The 19,888-nt window shown below is 41.2% G+C and overlaps 1 protein-coding gene across 5 annotated transcripts in view; it reads left to right on the top strand.

Moving 5' to 3' along the window:
* Positions 1-1,063: 1,063 nt before the first annotated feature.
* The window catches only part of CHD1L (chromodomain helicase DNA binding protein 1 like), a 71,573-nt gene continuing 52,748 nt past the window's right edge, over positions 1,064-19,888 (top strand). For 4 of the 5 annotated variants that reach the window (XM_068963762.1, XM_068963761.1, XM_068963759.1 and 1 more), the window contains exon 1: positions 1,064-1,196. In XM_068963762.1, coding sequence (XP_068819863.1) covers positions 1,064-1,196 — 133 coding nt within the window. The remainder of the gene's footprint in view (positions 1,197-19,888) is intronic. The other variant, XR_011144402.1, reaches the window with a different exon arrangement.

Raw genomic sequence — 19,888 nt, 5'->3', positions numbered from 1 at the left:
GGTCATGTATGGATGTGAGTGTTGGACTGTGAAGAAAGCTGAGCGCCGAAGAATTGGTGCTTTTGAAGAGTGGTGTTGCAGAAGACTCTTGAGAGTCCCTTGGACTGCAAGGAGATCCAACCAGTCCATTCTGAAGGAGATCAGAATTGGTCTCATTGGAAAAGACTCTGATGCTGGGAGGGATTGGGGGCAGGAGGAAAAGGGGACGACAGAGGATGAAATGGCTGGATGGCATCACCGACTCGATGGACCTGAGTTTGAGTGAACTCCGGGAGTTGGTGCTGGACAGGGAGGCCTGGCGTGCTGCGATTCATGGGGTCGCAAAGAGTCGGACACGACTGAGCGGCTGAACGGAACTGAAGTGAATCAAAATTACTACACCTTGCTGCTGCTGCTAAGTCGTGTCAGTCGTGTCCGGCTCTGTGCGACCCCATAGACCGCAGCCCACCAGGCTCCTCCGTCCCTGGGATTCTCCAGGCAAGAATACTGGAGTGAGTTGCCATTTCTTTAACCAGTGCATTCAATCAAAGCTGATGCTGAGTCTCGGTGACTTGCTGACTAACACATAGCTTCAATTTGCTCTCTGTAATTCACTTGAGAAATCCACTGTGGCTATGACATTCTTCGTAAGTTTAATTTACTACCATTCAGAGGTTCTGGCCTACAGACTACAGGGAGTAAGGATTTCAGGGCCCAAACCAATTTATTAATACTGTAAACTGAACTCTACAATGTTGCCGAAAATCGCTGGAGGGCAGAGCTGTAACCCCAGAAGCCAACAGAGCACATTTAATGTTGTTTAAATAACAAGTGAATGACGAGCGTTTCAGGTGATCAGTCGTTTAGAGCGGACATAAAGCGGACATAGAGCGCACACGTGTGAGCGGCCCCACGTGCACCCGGCTGCACACATTCAACAGCCCGTAGAGGGCCTTCGAGCACCCAGAACTCAGAGCAGGAGCGCCCTCTGGCGGCGGCGGCGTCCGGGGGTTCTGGCAGAGAGCGTCGGGAAGGAAGCTCGAGGGGCGGGGCGGCGGTGCGGGGCGGCGCTTCGCCCGGCTGGATGGAGCGTGCGGGCGCTGCGACCCCGGAGGGCGACATGCCGGGCTTTCTTCTGGCTCTTCAGCGCGAGAGCCGAGCCGAGGCGCCGCGGGAGCGGGTGCAGGAGCAGGACTTGCGGCAGTGGGGCCTCACAGGTCAGTGGCTTCAGGCGCACTTCCGCCCACACCGGCCGACTCGTTGGGACTCTCCTCGCCCGGGCCCCTGTACCCGGTGCCAGGAACGGTCCGGCGGCGCCGCGGGTGGACCTTCCCGTCGGTTTCAAACCTACGGACAGCAGGGCCTTCCCTTCCCGCCCTGGCGGCGGGGCTGGGCGGAGAGGAACCCCGCCTGGTGCCGGGTGGCCATTGCCCCGCCTGCGCTGCGCGCGCGGCCGGCAGACGCGGGAGAAATGGAACTCCCCGACCAATGCTCCCGCTACCCGGCGCGCCGGCCCTGGGCAGGGGGAACTTGTTGAGGCCCCTGTCCCAGAGGTCTCAAGAAGCGGAGACCGTCCTGGCGCCCAAGGTTGTGGGTTTCAAGTTTGTGTTCCGGTGGGTTTGGAGGCCTAGCTTGGGGCGTTTAATTAGTTGCTTCTGTAAAACGATCAGAACCCGTCTCCGAGCTTCAGTTCTCTTTTTCGTTTACCCGGCTCGCACAGTTCTTTCTCCACTGGTTAATTCTCCTCCAACGTTATAACTTGAAATATGCAACTAAGCAAAGTGCATCAGCGCTTTTTCGCGTGTAACTATTTTGTACTAGCCCTTTCCTAGAACCTTAGAAGCGCAAAGCTTACATCCCCTTGAGGTCTTCAGGCAGGGAGGCGGAGCGCGTTTCTGGATGGAGACCACAGGATGGAGAGTTGTTTGTTGTTGTTTAGTCGCTAAGTCGTGTCTTATTCTTTTGCGACCCCCTGGACTGTACCGCGCCAGACTCCTCTGTCCGTGGGATTTCCCAGGCAAGAATACTAGAGTGGGTTGCCATTTTCTCTAGGGAACTCTCCCAACCCAGATATCGAACCCATGTCTCTTGCGTCTCCTGCTTTGGTATCCGGTTGCTTTACTACTGAGCCACCCGGGAAGCTCGTAAGGAGTGTTATCCATTTAAATGTGAATTTATGGTCTGATGCTTGTGTGTTTGGTGTAAAGTTTATCTGTTTATAAAGCCAAAGTTTATACGTGCTTGTGTGTTTGCCTGTCCTTGCATGTGTTCTTGGGTATGTTATGATGTGTGAGAGAAGGCTAGATCAAATGTGCAGATTGATACTGGACTGTTGATAATTCACCTGGAGAAATATACACATGGGCCAGTGCTGTTATAGTAAAATTGAGAAGATAGGTACGAGATTGCAGGTTTACCTGAAAGAATTAGAGTGAGTGAATGAAGAGGTAAATAGACCAATACGAAAGTTTGGTGGTGGGCATGGATAAGTGCATAGTGTGGAGAAAGGAAAAAGTAGAAAATAAGTATACTCAGAAGAATAACCATTTAATATTGTAACTTGAAGTTCCTATTTCTATTTGAATAAATTAATGTTCTGAGAAACTATTCTTTGGTTAAAAATGCTTACTGAATTTTCATTTTTTAATTTTTATTTTTTGTATTTTTAAAAATTCTTTGTGTTTTTTTTCTTCTGATTTTTTCCTGTTTGACAGAAGTAGTACATATTTTCTGTAAAACATTTAGGGTAATATTCTATGCATAAAGGAAAACAGTAATATACATAATTCTATGACATACTATCATGTTTCCTGCCAGTCCTTGGCATTTGCATGCATGCATGCATATGTTTGTTTATATAATTTCTTTTTCTCTCTCTTTTCCAGGGTGGGGCCAGGACTGAGGGAGAAGTGCAAAAATGGGCTTTCATTTTAATGAAACCATAAATTTTTTCCTTATTGTCATTTAGTCTTCTTCAATATTTTTAGTGCGTACATGGTGCTAAGTCACTTCAGTCATATCCAACTCTTTGTGACCCTGTGGATTGTAGCCTGCCAGGCTCCTCTGTCTATGGGATTCTGCAGGCAAGAACACTGGAGTGGGTTGCATATTTAGTAGGTACAGGCTGATTTTTTCATTTTTTATTTTTATTTTGGAGATTAATCTCATTATTTCATTTGCAAATATTTTCTTCAGTTTTGAGGATTGTTGTTTCATCTCATTTATGGTTTTCTTTGCTGTACAAAAGCTTTTAAGTTTTATTAGGCCCCATTTGTTTATTTTTGTCCTTATTTTCATTACTGTAGAAGGTAGGTCAAAAAAGATCTTGCAGTGATTTATGTGAGTGTTCTTCCTGTGTTTTCCCCTAAGAGTTTTACAGTATCTGGTCTTTAATCCATTTTAAGTTTATTTTTGGGTATGGTGTTAGGGAGTGTTCTAATTCATTCTTTTACATGTAGCTGTCCAGTTTTCCCAGCATCACTTATTGAAGAGACTGTCTTTTCTCCATTGTATTTACATGCTTCCTTTGTCATAGATTAGGTGACCATAGGAATGTGGGTTTATCTCTGGGCTTTCTGTCCTGTTGCATTGATCTAATATTTCTGTTCTGTGTCAGTACCATACTGTCTTGATTACTGTTGCTTTGTAGTATAATCTGAAGCCAGAGAGCCTGATTCTTCCTGCTCCATTTTGTTTTCTCAAGATTGCTTTGGCTATTTGGGATCTTTTATGTTTCCATACAAACTGTAAAAAAAATTTTTTTTTAATTCTGTGGAAAATGCCATTGGCAATTTGATAGGGATTGCATTGAAGCTGTAGGTTGCTTTGGGTAGTATTGATTCTTCCAAGAACATGGTATATCTCTCACCTGTTTGTGTCATCTTCGATTTCTTTCATCAGTTTCTTAATAGTTTTCTGAGTACCAGTCTTTTACCTCCTTAGGTAGGTTTATTCTTAGGTATTTTATGTGTTTTGTTGCAGTAGTAAATGGGATTTTTTTTTTAATTTCTCTTTCCTATCTTTTATCGTTAGTGTATAGGAGTAACAGAAATTTCTGTGTATTAATTTTGTATACTGCAGCTTTACCAGATTCATTGATTGGCTCTAGTGGTTTTCTGCTGGCATCTTTAGGATTTTCTGTGTATAGTTTCATGTCATCTGCAGACAGTGACACTTTTGCTTCTTTTTCTCCAGTTTGGATTCCTTTTCTTTTTCTTATCAGATTGCAATGGCTAGGACTTCCAAAACTATGTTGAATAATAGTGGTGAGAGTGGACATCCTTGTCTTATTCCTGATCTTAGAGGAAATGCTTTTAATTTTTCACCATTGAGGATGATGTTTGTGGTGGGTTTTTCATATATGACCTTTATGTTGAGGTAGAGTCCCTCTATGCCTACTTTCTGGAGGATTTTTATCATAAATAGGTGTTTAATTTTGTCAAAAGCTTTTTCTGCATCTATTGAGGTGACCATATGGTTTTTATTCTTTAATTTGTTAACATGGTATATCATATTGGTTTGCATTTGTTGAAAAATCCCTGCATCCCCAGGATAAAGCCAACTTGATCATGATGTATGATCCTTTTAATATGTTATTATATTCTGTTTGTTAGTATTTTGTTGAGGATTTTTGTGTCTGTGTTCATTAGTGATAGTCTGTAATTTTCTTTTTTTGTGATATCTTTGTCTGATTTGGGTATTAGGGTGATGATGGCCTTGTAGCTTGAGCTTCGGAGTGTTCCTTCCTCTGCAGTTTTTTGGAAGAGTTTGATAAGGATGAGTGTTAGCTTGTCTCTAAATGTTTGATAGAGTTTGCCTGTGAAGCCATTCTGGTCCTGGACTTTTGTTTGTTGTAAGATTTTTAATTATAGTTTCAATTTCATTACTGGTGATTGGTCTGTTTATATTTTCTATTGGTTTAGTCTTGTTTCAGTCTTGGAAGATGGTACCTTTCTAAGAATTTGCCCATTTCTTCCATGTTGTCCATTTTATTGGCAAATAGTTGCTTTACGTAGTCTCTTTTGATCCTTGGTATTTCTGTGGTGTCAGTTGTAATTTCTCCATTTTTCATTTCTAATTTTATTGATTTGAATCTTGTCCCTTTTTTCCTTGATGAGTCTGGCTAAAGGTTTATCAATAGCCAGCTGTAGTTTCATTGATTTTTGCTATTGTTTTATTTCTACTGGGTTGGCCAAAAAGTTAATTCAAGTATTTCCATAGTATCTTATGGACAGACTCAAAGGAATTCATTGGCCAACTCAGTATTTCATTTATTTCTGCTCTGATTTTTACAATTGGTTTAGGTATAAGGTTAGTTGTTTGAGTTTTTTCTTAGTTTCTTGAGGTAGGATTGAATTGCTATAAACTTCTTCTTAGAACTTCTTTTGCTTCATACGTAGATTTTGGGTCATTGTATTTTCATTTGTTTCTATGTATTTTTAAATTTGCTCTTTGATTTCTTCAGTGATGTCTTGGTTATTTTGTATCATTGTTTAGTCTCCTTGTGTTTGTGTGTGTGTGTTTTTTTTTTTTTACATCCAGTACTCTTGCCTGGAAAATCCCATGGACAGAGGAGCCTGGTAGGCTGCAGTCCATGAGGTCGCTAGGAGTCGGACACGACTGAGCTTTCACTTTCACTTTCATGCATTGGAGAAGGAAATGGCAACCCACTCCAGTATTCTTGCCTGGAGAATCCCAGGGACGGGGGAGCCTGGTGGGCTGCCGTGTCTGGGGTCGCACAGAGTCGGACGCGACTGAAGCGACTTAGCAGCAGCAGCAGCAGCAGCAGCCCCTGTTATTGACTTCTGGTCTCATAATGTTGTGGTCAGAAAAGACACTTGATACGGTTTCAGTTTTTTTAAATTTACTGAGGCTTAATTTGTGACCCATGATGTTGTCTATCCTAGAGAATGTTCCATGTGCACTTGAGAAGAAAGTGTAATATGCTGCTTTCAGGTAGAATGTCCTATAAATAGCAATTAAATCTGCCTGGTCTATATTGGCATTTAAAGCTGTGTTTCCTTATTTTCTGTCTAGGTGATGTAAGTTGGGTGTTAAAGTCCCCCACTATTATTGTGTTCCTGTCAGTTTTCCTTTTTATGGCTGTTAGCATTTTCATTATGTATTAAGGTGCATAAATATTTTTGTGTTATATCTTCTTGGATTTATCCCTTGATCATTATGTAGTGACCTTCCCTGTCTCTTGTAAGTCTTTTTAAGTCTGTTTTATCTAAGTATTGCTATTCCAGCTTTCTTTTGATTTCCATTTGCATGGCATGTCTTTTTCCACCCCCTCACTTTCAGCCTGTATGTGTCTTTAGGTCTGAAGTAAGTCTCTAGTGTGCTGTGTGCTTAGTTGATCCATCATGTCCAACTCTTTACGATCACATGGACTGTAGCCTGCCAGGCTCCTCTGTCCATGGAATTCTCCAGGCAGGAGTACTGGAATGGGTTGCCATTTCCTTCTCCAGGAGATCTTCCCAACCCAGGGATTGAACCCAGGTCTCCAGCATTGCAGGCAGATTCTTTACCATCTGAGCCACCAGGGATGAACCATACATTCAGGTCTTGTTTTGTATCCATTCAGCCAGTCTGTTTCTTTTGGTTGGAGCATTTAATCCATTTACATTTAAGGTAATTATCAATATACATGTTCCTATTACCATTTTCTTTATTATTCTGGGTGTGTTTTTGTAGGTCTTTTTGTTCTCTTGTGTTTCCTGCCTAGAGAAGTTCCTTTACTATTTGTTGTAAAGCTGATTTGGTAGTGCTGAATTCTCTTAGCTTTTGCTTGTCTGTAAAGCTTTTGATTTCTCCTTTGAATCTGAATGAGATCTTTGCTAGGTAGAGTAAAGTAGGTTTTTCCCTTTCATTATTTTCAATATATCCTGCCAGTCTCTTCTGGCCTGCAGAATTTCTTCTGAAAAATCAGCTGATAACTTTGTGGAGATTCCCTTGTATGTTATTATTATTATTATTATTTTTTGCATTTCCCTTGCATTAATATTTTTTCTTTGAATTTAGTATTTGTTTGTTTGATTAATATGTGTCTTGCCATGTTTCTCCTTGGGTTTATCCTGTACGAGACTCTGCTTCTTGAACGCGGATGGCTATTTCTTTTCCCATGTTAGAGGATTTTTTGGCTATAATCTCTTCAAATATTTTCTCAGACCCTTTCTCTTTCTCTTTTTTCTTCTGGGATCACTGTCATTCAAACATCAGTGAGTTTAATGTTTCTGAGACTCCTCATTTCTTTCCATTCTTTTTCTTTATTCTGCTCCTTTGCAGTTATTTCCACTATTCTACCTTTTAGCTCACTTATTCATTCTTCTGTCTCAGTTATCCTGCTATTGATTCCTTCTAGAGTATTTTTTATTTCATTTTTATTTATTTTAACTGGACGATAATTACAATATTGTGATGGTTTCTGCCATACATCAACATGAGTTGGCCATAGGTACACTACGCACATGTCCTCCCAACCCTGAACCCCACTCCACCCCTTGAGGCTGTTCCAGAGCACTGGCTTTGGGTGCCCTGCTTCATGCATCAGACTCGCACTGGTCATCTGTTTTACATATGGTAATGTATGTATTTCACTGCCATTCTCTCAGATCATCCTTCACTCTCCCTTTTCCCACTGAGTCCAAAAGTCTGTTCTTTACGTCTGTGTCTCCTTTGCTACCCTGTATGGAGGATTGATCGTCGGTGCCATGTTTTAAAATTCCATATATATATATATATATATATATATATATACACACACGCACACACACATATATGCGCATATATATATATGCATTAGTATACAGTATTTGTCTTTCTCTTTCTGGCTTATTTCACTCTATCATAGGCTCTAGGTTCATCCACCTCATTAGAACTGACTCAAATGCTTTCTTTTTATAGCTGAGTAATATTCCGTTGTGTATATGTACCACAACTTTCTTATCCATTCATCTGCTGATACATACCTAGATTGCTTCCATGTCCTGCTGCTGCTGCTGCTGCTAAGTCGCTTCATTGCGTCCGACTCTGTGCGACCCCATGGACGGCAGCCCACCAGGCTCCCCCGTCCCTGGGATTCTCCAGGCAAGAACACTGGACTGGGTTGCCATTTCCTCCTCCAATGCGTGAAAGTGAAAAGTGAAAGTGAAGTCGCTCAGTTGTGTCCGACTCTTTGCAACCCCATGGACTGCAGACCACGTCCTAGCTATTGTAAATAGTGCTGCAGTGAACACTGGGGTACATGTGTCTCTTTCAATTCTGGTTTCCTCAGAGTATACGCCTGGCAATGGGATTGCGGGGTTGTATGATGGCAGCTGACTCCAGTACTCTTGCCTGGAAGACTGCAGTCCATGGGGTCGCTGAGGGTCGGACACGACTGAGCAACTTCACTTTCCCTTTTCACTTTCATGCATTGGAGAAGGAAATGGCAACCCACTGCAGTGTTCTTGCCTGGAGAATCCCAGGGATGGGGGAGCCTGGTGGGCTGCCGTCTATGGGGTCGCACAGTCGGACATGACTGAAGCGACTTAGCAGCAGCAGCAGCATGGCTGTTGTATTCTGAGTTTTTTTAAGGAATCTCCACACTGTTTTCTATAGTGGCTGTACTAGTTTGCATTCCCACCAACAGTGTAAGAGGGTTCCCTTTTCACCACACCTTCTCCAGCATTTAGTGTTTACTGTAGACTTTTTGATGATGGCCATTCTGACCAGCTTGAGACGACACCTCATTGTGGTTTTGATTTGCCAAAGATGGAGAAGCTCTATACAGTCAACAAAAACAAGACCAGGAGCTGACTGTGGCTCAGATTATGAACTCCTTATTACCAAATTCAGACTTAAATTGAAGAAAGTAGGGAAAACCGCTAGACCATTCAGGTATGACCTAAATAAAATCCCTTATGATTATAGAGTGGAAGTGAGAAATAGATTTAAGGGACTAGATCTGATAGATAGAGTGCCTGATGAACTATGGAATGAGGTTTGTGACATTGTACAGGAGACAGGGATCAAGACCATCCCCTTGGAAAAGAAATGCAAAAAAGCAAAATGGCTGTCTGGGGAGGCTTTACAAATAGCTGTGAAAAGAACAGAGGCGAAAAACAAAGGAGAAAAGGAAACATGTAAGCATTGAATGCAGAGTTCCAAAGAATAGCAAGAAGAGATAAGAAAGCCTTCTTCAGGGATCAATGCAAAGAAATAGAGGAAAAGAACAGAATGGGGAAGACTAGAGATCTCTTCAAGAAAATTAGAGATACCAAGGGAACATTTCAGGCAAAGATGGGCTCGATAAAAGACAGAAATGGTATGGACCTAACAGAAGCAGAAGATATTAAGAAGAGGTGGCAAGAATACACAGAAGAACTGTACAAAAAAGATCTTCACGACCCAGATAATCACGATGGTGTGATCACTCATCTAGAGCCAGACATCCTGGAATGTGAACTCAAGTAGGCCTTAGAAAGCATCACTAGGAACAAAGCTAGTGGAGGTGATGGAATTCCAGTTGAGCTATTTCAAATCCTGAAAGATGATGCTGTGAAAGTGCTGCACCCAATATGCCAGCACATTGGGAAAACTCAGCAGTGGCCACAGGACTGGAAAAGGTCAGTTTTCATTCCAATCCCAAAGAAAGGCAATGCCAAAGAATGCTCAAACTGCTGCACAATTGCACTCATCTCCCACGCTAGTCAAGTAATGCTCAAAATTCTCCAAGCCAGGCTTCAGCAATACGTGAACCATGAACTTCCTGATGTTCAAGCTGGTTTTAGAAAAGGCAGAGGAACCAGAGATCAAATTGCCAACATTCGCTGGATCATGGAAAAAGCAAGAGAGTTCCAGAAAAACATCTATTTCTGCTTCATTGACTATGCCAAAGCCTTTGACTGTGTGGATCACAATCAACTGTGGAAAATTCTTCAAGAGATGGGAATACCAGACCACCTGACCTGCCTCTTGAGAAACCTATATGCAGGTCAGGAAGCAACAGTTAGAACTGGACATGGAACAACAGACTGGTTTCAAATAGGAAAAGGTCAAGGCTGTATATCGTCACCCTGCTTATTTAAATTATATGCAGAGTACATCATGAGCAACACTGGCCTGGAAGAAGCACAAGCTGGAATCAAGATTGCCAGGAGAAATATCAATAACCTCAGATATGCAGATGACACCACCCTTATGGCAGAAAGTGAAGAGGAACTAAAAAGCCTCTTGATAAAAGTGAAAGAGGAGAGTGAAAAAGTTGGCTTAAAGCTCAACATTCAGGAAATGAAGATCACGGCATCTGGTCAAATCACTTCATGGGAAATAGATGAGGAAACAGTGGAAACAGTGTCAGACTTAATTTTGGGGCTCCCAAATCACTGCAGATGGTGATTGCAGCCATGAAATTAAAAGACGCTTACTGCTTAGAAGAAAAGTTATGACCAACCTAGATAGCATATTGAAAAGCAGAGACATTACTTTGCCAACTAAGGTCCGCCAAGGCTATGGTTTTTCCAGTAGTCATGTATGGATGTGAGAGTTGGGCTGTGAAGAAGGCTGAGCGCCGAAGAATTGATGCTTTTGAACTGAGAAGACTCTTGAGAGTCCCTTGGACTGCAAGGAGATCCAACCAGTCCATTCTCAAGGAGATCAGCCCTGGGTGTTCTTTGGAAGGAATGATGCTAAAGCTGAAACTTCAGTACTTTGGCCACCTCATGCGAAGAGTTGACTCGTTGGAAAAGACTCTGATGCTGGGAGGGATTGGGGGCAGGAGGAGATGGGGACGACCGAGGATGAGATGGCTGGATGGCATCACAGACTCGATGGACATGAGTCTGAGTGAACTCCGGGAGTTGGTGATGGACAGGGAGGCCTGGCGTGCTGCAATTCATGGGGTCACAAAGAGTCGGATATGACTGAGTGACTGAACTGAACTGAACTGAAAATCACTGAAGATGGTGATTGAGTCGGACTGAGCAACTGAACTGAAATGAATAATGAGTGACATTGAGCATCTTTTCATATGTTTATTAGCCATCTATATGACTTCTTTGGAGAGATGTCTGTGTATGTCTTTTGTCCACCTTTTGACTGGGTTGTTTGTTTTTCAGATACTGAGCTGTGTAAGCTGCCTGTGTATTTTGGAGATTGTCACTTGTTTAGTTTGCTATTATTTTCTCCCGTTCTGAAGGGTGTTTTTTCACCTTGCTTTTGGTTTCCTTCATTGTGCAAAAGCTTTTAAGTTTAATTAGGTCCCATTTATTTATTTTTGTTTTTATATCCATTACTCTAGGAGGTGAATCATAGAGGATCTTGCTGTGATTTATGATGAACAGTGTTCTGCCTGTGTTTTCCTCCAAGAGTTTTATAGTTTCTGGTCTTACATTTAGGTCTTTAATCCATTTTGCATTTTATTTTTGTGTATAGTGTTAAAAAGTGTTCTAGTTTTATTCTTTTACATGTAGTTGACCAGTTTTCCCAGGACCATTTGTTGAAGAGGCTATCTCTTCTCCGTTATATATTTTTGCCTCCTTAGTCAAAGGTAAGCTCTGGATAGGTGAGTAGATTTAGCTCTGGACTTTCTAGTTGGTTCCATTGATCTATATTTCTGTCTTTGTGCTAGTACCATACTGTTTTGATAGTTGGAGCTTTGTAGTATAGTCTTAAATTGGGAAGGTTGATTCCTCCAGTTCCATTCTTTCTCAAGATTGCTTTAGCTGTTCAGGGTCTTTTGTGTTTCAATAAAAATTGTGAAGTTATTTGTTCTAGTTCTGTGAAAAATACCATTGGTAGTTTTGATAGGGATTGCACTGAATCTATAGATTCCTTTGAGTAGTAAATGCATTTTCATCATATTGATTCTTCTAATCCAAGAACATGGTATATTTCTGTGTTTGTATCATCTTTGATTTCTTTCTTCACGGTTTTAGTTTTCTGTATACAGTCTTTTGTCTCTTTCAGTTCAGTTCAGTCGCTCAGTCATGTCCAACATTTTGCGACCCCATGAATTGCAGCATGCCAGGCCTCCCGGTCCATCACCAACTCCCAGAGTTCACTCAGACTCACGTCTATCAAGTCCGTGATGCCATCCAGCCATCTCATCCTCGGTCGTCCCCATCTCCTCCTGCCCCCAATCCCTCCCAGCATCAGAGTCTTTTCCAATGAGTCAACTCTTCGCATGAGGTGGCCAAAGTACTGAAGTTTCAGCTTTCGCATCATTCCTTCCAAAGAACACCCAGGGCTGATCTCCTTGAGAATGGACTGGTTGGATCTCCTTGCAGTCCAAGGGACTCTCAACGGTCTTCTGCAACACTACAGTTCAAAAGCATCAATTCTTCAGCACTCAGCTTTCTTCACAGTCCAACTCTCACATCCATACATGACTACTGGAAAAACTATACCCTTGACTAGATGGACCTTTGTTGGCAAAGTAATGTCTCTGCTTTTGAATATGCTATCTAGGTTGGTCATAACTTTTCTTCTAAGCAGTAAGCGTCTTTTAATTTCATGGCTGCAGTCACCATCTGAAGTGATTTGGGAGCCCCCAAAATAAAGTCTGACACTGTTTCCACTGTTTCCCCATCTATTTCCCATGAAGTGATTTGACCAGATGCCGTGATCTTCGTTTCCTGAATGTTGAGCTTTAAGCCAACTTTTTCACTCTCCTCTTTCACTTTTATCAAGAGGCTTTTTAGTTCCTCTTCACTTTCTGCCATAAGGGTGGTGTCATCTGCATATCTGAGGTTATTGATATTTCTCCCGGCAATCTTGATTCCAGCTTGTGCTTCTTCCAGTCCAGCGTTTCTCATGATGTACTCTGCATATAAATTAAATAAGCAGGGTGACAATATACAGCCTTGATGTACTCTTTATCCTATTTGAAACCAGTCTGTTGTTCCATGTCCAGTTCTAACTGTTGCTTCCTGACCTGCATATAGGTTTCTCAAGAGGCAGGTCAGGTGGTCTGGTATTCCCAGCTCTTGAAGAATTTTCCACAGTTGATTGTGATCCACACAGTCAAAGGCTTTGGCATAGTCAATGAAGCAGAAATAGATGTTTTTCTGGAACTCTCTTGCTTTTTCCATGATCCAGCGAATGTTGGCAACTTGATCTCTGGTTCCTCTGCCTTTTCTAAAACCAGCTTGAACATCAGGAAGTTCATGGTTCACGTATTGTTGAAGCCTGACTTGGAGAATTTTGAGCATTACTTGACTAGCGTGGGAGATGAGTGTAATTGTGCGGTAGTTTGAGCATTCTTTGGCATTGCCTTTCTTTGGGATTGGAATGAAAACTGACCTTTTCCAGTCCTGTGGCCACTGCTGAGTTTTCCCAATGTGCTGGCATATTGGGTGCAGCACTTTCACAGCATCATCTTTCAGGATTTGAAATAGCTCAACTGGAATGCCATCACCTCCACTAGCTTTGTTCCTAGTGATGCTTTCTAAGGCCCACTTGACCTCACGTTCCAGGATGTCTGGCTCTAGATTAGTGATCACACCATCGTGATTATCTGGGTCGTGAAGATCTTTTTTGTACAGTTCTTCTGTGTATTCTTGCCACCTCTTCTTAATATCTTCTGCTTCTGTTAGGTCCATACCATTTCTGTCTTTTATCGAGCCCATCTTTGCCTGAAATGTTCCCTTGGTATCTCTAATTTTCTTGAAGAGATCTCTAGTCTTTCCCATTCTGTTGTTTTCCTCTATTTCTTTGCATTTGTCTCTTTAGTTAAATTTATTCTTAAGTATTTTGTTCATTTCAGTGCTTTGGTGAGTTTGATTGTTTTCTTAATTTCTCTATGATTTTTCAATTTTAGAGTATGGGAACACAATGGATTTCTGTGTATTAACTTTATATCCTGGGACTTTACTATATTCATTTATAAGTTTTAGTAATTTTCTAGTGGCATCTTTAGGGTTTACTATGTAAAGAATCATGTCATCCACAATGAGAGTCAATTCTTTTCCAATGTGGATTCCTTTTATTTTTCTTCTCTGGTAGCTGTGGCCGGGACTCCAAAACTATGTTGAAGAGTAGTAGTGAGAGTGGGCACCCTTGTCTTGTTCCTGCTTTTAGAGGAAATGCTTTCAATTTTTTGCCATTGAGGATAATGTTTGCTGTGTGTTTATCATATATGACTTTTATTATGTTGAGGTGTGTTCCTTCCATGCCTATTTTCTGGAGAATTTTTATCATCAATGGGTGTTGAATTTTGTCAAAGGCTTTCTCTGCCTCTACTGAAATAATCATATGGTTTTTATTTTTAAGTTTGTTGAGATGATGTATCACATTGATTAATTTGCAAATATTGAAGAATCCTTGCATGAGAATAAAGCCCACTTGATCATACTATATGATCTTTTAAACATGTTGTTGGGTTCTGTTTGCTAGAATGTTTTTTAAGGATTTTTACATCTGTGTTCATCAGTGATATTGGCCTTTAGTTTTCTTTTTTTGTGACGTCTTTGTCTGGTTTTGGTATCAGGATGATGTTGGCCTCATAGAATGAGTCTGGGAGTTTTCCTTCCTCTGCAGTTTTCTGGAAGAGTTTGAGTAGAATAGGTGTTAGCTCTTTTCTAAATTTTTGGTAGACTTCACCTGTGAAGCCATCTGCTCCTGGGCTTTTGTTTGTTGGAAGATTTTTTTATTACAGTTTCAATTTTCATGCTTGTGATTGGTCTGTTCACATTTTCTGTTTCTTCCTGGTTTTGTTTTGCAAGGTTATACTTTTCTAAGAATTTGTCAATTTCTTCCAAGTTGTCCATTTTATTGGCATACAGTTGCTGATAGTAGTCTCTTATGACCTTTTGTATATCTGTGTTATCTGTCTCAATTTCTCCATTTTCATTTCTAATTTCATGGATTTGAGTCTTTTTTTTCCTTGACAAGTCTGGCTAACAGTTTGTGTATTTTATCTTCTCAAAGAACCAGCTTTTAGTTTTATTTATCTTTGCTATAGTCTCCTTCATTTCCTTTTTATTATTTCTATTCTGATTTTTATGATTTATTTCCTTCTACTAACTTTGGGTTTTTTGTTGTTCTTCTTCTTTTTCTAGTTGTTTTAGGTTTAAGGTTAGGTTGTTTGTTTGATGTTTCTCTTGTTTCTTGAGGTAGGCTTGTATTACTATGAAGTCCCTCTTAGCACTGTTTTTACTAAATCCCATAGATTTTGCATTGTTGTATTTTCATTATCATTTGTTTCTATGCATTTTATTTCCATTTTGATTTCTTCAGTGATCTGTTCGTTGTTCAGAAGCATTTTGTTTAGCCTCCATATGTTTGTGTTTTTTATTCTTTTTTTTTTTCCTGTAGTTGATATCTTAACTGTGATCAGAAAAGATGCTTGAAATGATCTCATTTTTTAAAAAATTTACCAAGGCTTAATTTGTGGCCCAGGATGTAACCTGTCCTGTAGAATGTTCCACATGCACTTGAGAAAAAGATGAAATCCATTGTTTTTGGTTTTTGAGATATCAGTTAGGACCAACTGGTCCAGTGTATCATTTAAAGCTTGTGTTTCCATGTTAATTTTCTGCCTGGATGATCTGTCCATCAGTGTGAATGGGGTATTAAAAGTCCCCCACTATTATTGTGTTATTGTTGATTTCCCCTTTAATAGTTGTTAGCATTTTGCCTTATGTATTGAGGTGTTCCTATGTTGGGTGCATATATATGTTTACAATTTTTATGTTCTTTTCTTGGATTGATCCCTTGATCATTATGTACTTCTTTGTCAAAGTGTCCTTTGTCTCTTATAACTGTCTTTATTTTAAAGTCTATTTTATCTGATATGAGTATTGCTACTTCTGCTTTCTTTTGGTCTCCATTTGCATGAAATATTTTTCCTAGCCCCTGACTTTGAGTCTGTATGTGTCCCTAGGTTTGAGGTGGATCTTTTGTAGGCAGCATATAAAGGGGTCTTGCTTTTGTATCCATTTGGCTAGTCTCTGTCTTTTGGTTGGAGCATTTAACCCATTTATGTTTAAGGTAATATTGATAAGTATTAACCTGTTACCATTTTGTTTGGGGTTTGTTTCTATAAACCTTTTTCGGTGTTTCCTGTATAAATAAGATCCTTTAGCATTTGTTGAAGAGGTGGTTTGGTGGTGCTGAATTCTCTTAGCTTTTGCTTGTCTGAAAGCTTTTGATTTCTCCTTCGAATCTGAATGAGATCCTTGGTAGGTAGAGTAATCCTGGTTATAGGTTTTCCTTTTTATCACTTTAAGTATATCCTGCCATTCCCTTCTGGCCTGCAGAGTTTTTGTTGAAAGATTGACAGTTATCCTTATGGGGAGTCTCCTTGCAAGTTGTTTGCTGCTTTTTCCTTGCTGATTTTATTTTTTCTTTGTATTTAATTTTTGTTAGTTTGATTAATATGTATCTTGGTGTGTTCTCCTTGGGTTTATACTGTATGGGATTCTCTGGGCTTCTTGGACTTCGGTGGCTATTTCCATCCCTATTTTAGGGAAGTTTTCAAATATTACCTCCTCAAATATTTTCTCATGCCCTTTCCTTTTGTCTTCTTCTCCTGGGATGCTTATGATTCAAATATTGGGGTGCTTAACATTGTCCCAGAGGTCTCTGTGACTGTCCTCATTTCTTTCTATTCTGTTATCTTTTTTCTGCTCTGCTTCATTTATTTCCACCATTCTGTCTTCCAGCTCACTTACCCTTTCTTCTGCCTCAGGTACTCTACTGTTGGTTCACTCCAGAGTGTTTTTAATCTCAGTCATTGCATTGCTCATTGCTGATTGACTATTCTTTATTTCTCCTAGATCCTTGCTAAGCATTTCTTCCGTCTTCTCAGTCCATGTGTCTAGTGTGCTTATCTGTATCTCCATTTTGTTTTCAAGATTTGGGTCCTCTTTACTATCATTATTCTGCATTCTTTTTCAGATAGACTCTATCTCCTCTTTGGTTTGGTTTGGTGGGTTTTTACATGTTCCTTCACCTGCTGGGTATTTCTCTGGCTTTTCATTTTGTTTGCTGTGATTGTGGTCTCCTTTCTTCTGGTTGGAGGGTTGTAGTTCCTCTTAGTTGTGGAGTCTGCTCCCTGTGGGTAGGGTTGGACCAGTGGCTTGTGAAGATTTCCTGATGGGGTGAACTTGTGTGTGTGTTCTGGTCAGTGGAGCTGGATCTCATCTCTCTGGAGGGCAGTGCAGTGTCCAGTAGAGAGTTTTGGGGGATCTGTGGATTTGCTGTGGCTTTGGGGAGCCTGTCTGTTAATGTTCAAGATTGTGTTCCGTTTTGCTGGAGGATTAGCTTGAGATGTCTTGCACTGGAGCTTGCTGGCTCTTGGGTGGAGCTTAGACTCAGTGTAGGTATGGAGGGTTTGGGGTGGGCTCTCATGTATTAATGTTCTCTGTTGTCAGGAGTTTTATGATGGTCAGAAGTTCTGGAGTTGAGCCTCCTGCCTCTGGGTTTCAGTCCTGACATCTTACAGTAGCATCAAGACTTCTCCATCCACATAGCACAAAAGACAAAACCCGTAGGTTAATGATGAAACAACTCTCCACAGCCAGGAATACCCAAAGGGAGTCACAGAGTTTATATAGAGAAGAGAACAGGGAGGAAGGAGAAAGAGGTGAGCAGGAGGAGAAAAAAGGAGTCAAAAGGGAATAGCAATCAAGCCAATAATCAAATCCCTAAGTGAAAATGGGTACTAAAAATTAGGCTCTTAAAGATACAAAATGAATAACAAGATAGAAAAGCAAAAATTAAGAACCTGGAATAAAAATTAGACTCTCAAAAGCACAATGTAAAAATACAGAATTTATTTCAAAATTAAGATTTTTTTTTTTTGGTAGAAAGGTGAAAGGCTATAAAAAAAGCTAAAGGAGTCATAAAGAACTGTATTAGGACAGTATGAGAGAGAAAAAAGCAAAATAAGAGGGGAAGAGAGGAAAAAAATAGGAATTGAAATATGAGAAATTAAAAAATAAAATTTTTTAAAATTGAAAAATAATAATGAAGAAAAAAGTTTCTTTTAAATATTTCAATAAGAAGCAGAGGGATATATATGGTGGTAGGTAGATGAATGTTCGTGTGATTCCTCTGTGTTCCTGCTAGTCGAGTTGCCTACTCAGAAAGTCCTCCAGTATATCTAGGAACGTCTCTGGAGCTGTTGTGGGCAGTGTGGAGTCAGTTCAGTGTCAGATATTTCCTTGTTCCAGCTGTAGTTGTTCCCAACGTGTACAGTTGCCCCTCAAATGCACAGTCTCAGTTTGACAGTGGGGTTTTAATCTTGCACCTGCTACTTCTGGGGCAGTTCCCCCTGCTTTTCTTTGCTTAGGTTGGCCTCCTCTGTTTGCAAGTTTCTCTTCAGTGTCTGATCTCCACCCTGACATGAAGGGGTGAAACTGGCCACTTATTCAGGCTCACTTGAGCTGTGGAGACGGAAAGTGAAAGTGTCAGTCACTAAGTTGCGTCCAACTCTTTGGACTGTACTTCAGGCTCCGCTGTCCATGGGATTCTCCAGTCAAGAATACTGAAGTGGGTTGCCATTCCCTTCTCCAGGGGATCTTCCCACCCAACCCAGGGATTGAACCCAGGTCTCCTGCATTGCAGGCAGCTTCTTTACTGATTGAGCCACGAGGGAAGATGTGGAAAGGCAGAGACACTGCGAACAAGCGCCGCTGGCATGTGTGGGGAGCCCTTGAAATGGGTGGATCAGCCAGGGATTGCCACAGTTGAAGGCGGTGTGCGCCTGCCAGGTCCAAGTGCTAGGGCTCCCGAGTGCAAGGTGCACCGTGAGGGCACCGTCCCAGATGGGCCATGCGTCTCCTCAGGGGAGTTGGTCTCAGGCTGTGATACCCTCTATAGCTCTGTGGTGTCCAGGATCCTGGGAACACGTGGGTAGCGACTGCTGGCTTGCTCACAGCTTGGGGGAGATGCGGCGTTTGGGGCTGAGATTGCAGCAGCTCCTTGCTTTCTGCCTCTGGCTACTGCTCACCTGCCTCTCTGCCTCTGAGGAGAGTCTTCATTTATTGTGTTCTTCATCACTGTCTATTTCTTCTTTAATTCTTTAGGTCCTTGTTAAACATTTCTTGTATTTTCTCTATCCGTGCCAAGAAATGGGTCCAGCTCTGGAGTTTGTAGGCAGTTGGGTGGAGATGGGCCTTGGTGCTAGGATGAGGACCTCTGGGAGAGTTCACACTGATTAATATTCCCTAGATCTGAAGTTCTCTATTAGTCCAGTGGCTTGGCATTAGTGCCCCCACCACAGGGTCTCAGATCCAAGCCCTGGCCTGGGAACCAAGACCCTGCAAGTCATGTGGCACAGCCAAAAAAAAAAAAAAAGGCAATAAACAGAAAAAGAGCAGAACAATACCAAAGGACAAAAAATAAGATAAAATTTAAAACATATAGAACAAGAGAACAATAAAAATAAAAGTGGAACAAGACAGAACCACAACAGCAAAAAAATAAAATAAAAAATAATATAAAAATAAAAGGTAAAAAAGAAAAAGGATTCCTTGGTGCTTTCTCTAGCCATGGTGAGCTGTAGCCTACCCCTGCCCCCCAGGAGACCTCAGCGCCTCTCTGGTTAGGTCTCTGGACTGTCTGTGTCAGCCCCGCCTCTGCCTGTGTTCTTCTCACCAGCATCTGTTCCTGAAGCTGGCCTGGAGCATTACGTGCCTGTACAGGCCTCCATATGCATGCTCAAAGGGCTGTTGACCATTTTTTATTGAGGTTTGTTTTTGCTTTGTAGGCTCTTGCTTGCATTGAAAAATTAGATATGTGTCATGTATAATGGGAATATGTTTTCTAATGTGTTATTTGTCTTTTGATTTTGTTGCACGTGTGTATGTATATCAATGATGATGTTTAATAATTCTTTGTAGTCAGATCTTAAGTTTTGCCATTAGCATTCTGCTTAGAAAGGACTGGGAGAAGGCAATGGCACCCCACTCCAGTGCTCTTG

This window comes from Capricornis sumatraensis, chromosome 2 (genome assembly GCF_032405125.1).
Source record: "Capricornis sumatraensis isolate serow.1 chromosome 2, serow.2, whole genome shotgun sequence".
NCBI lineage: Eukaryota > Metazoa > Chordata > Mammalia > Artiodactyla > Bovidae > Capricornis > Capricornis sumatraensis.
This window is presented reverse-complemented; position numbering and strand designations above follow the sequence as displayed.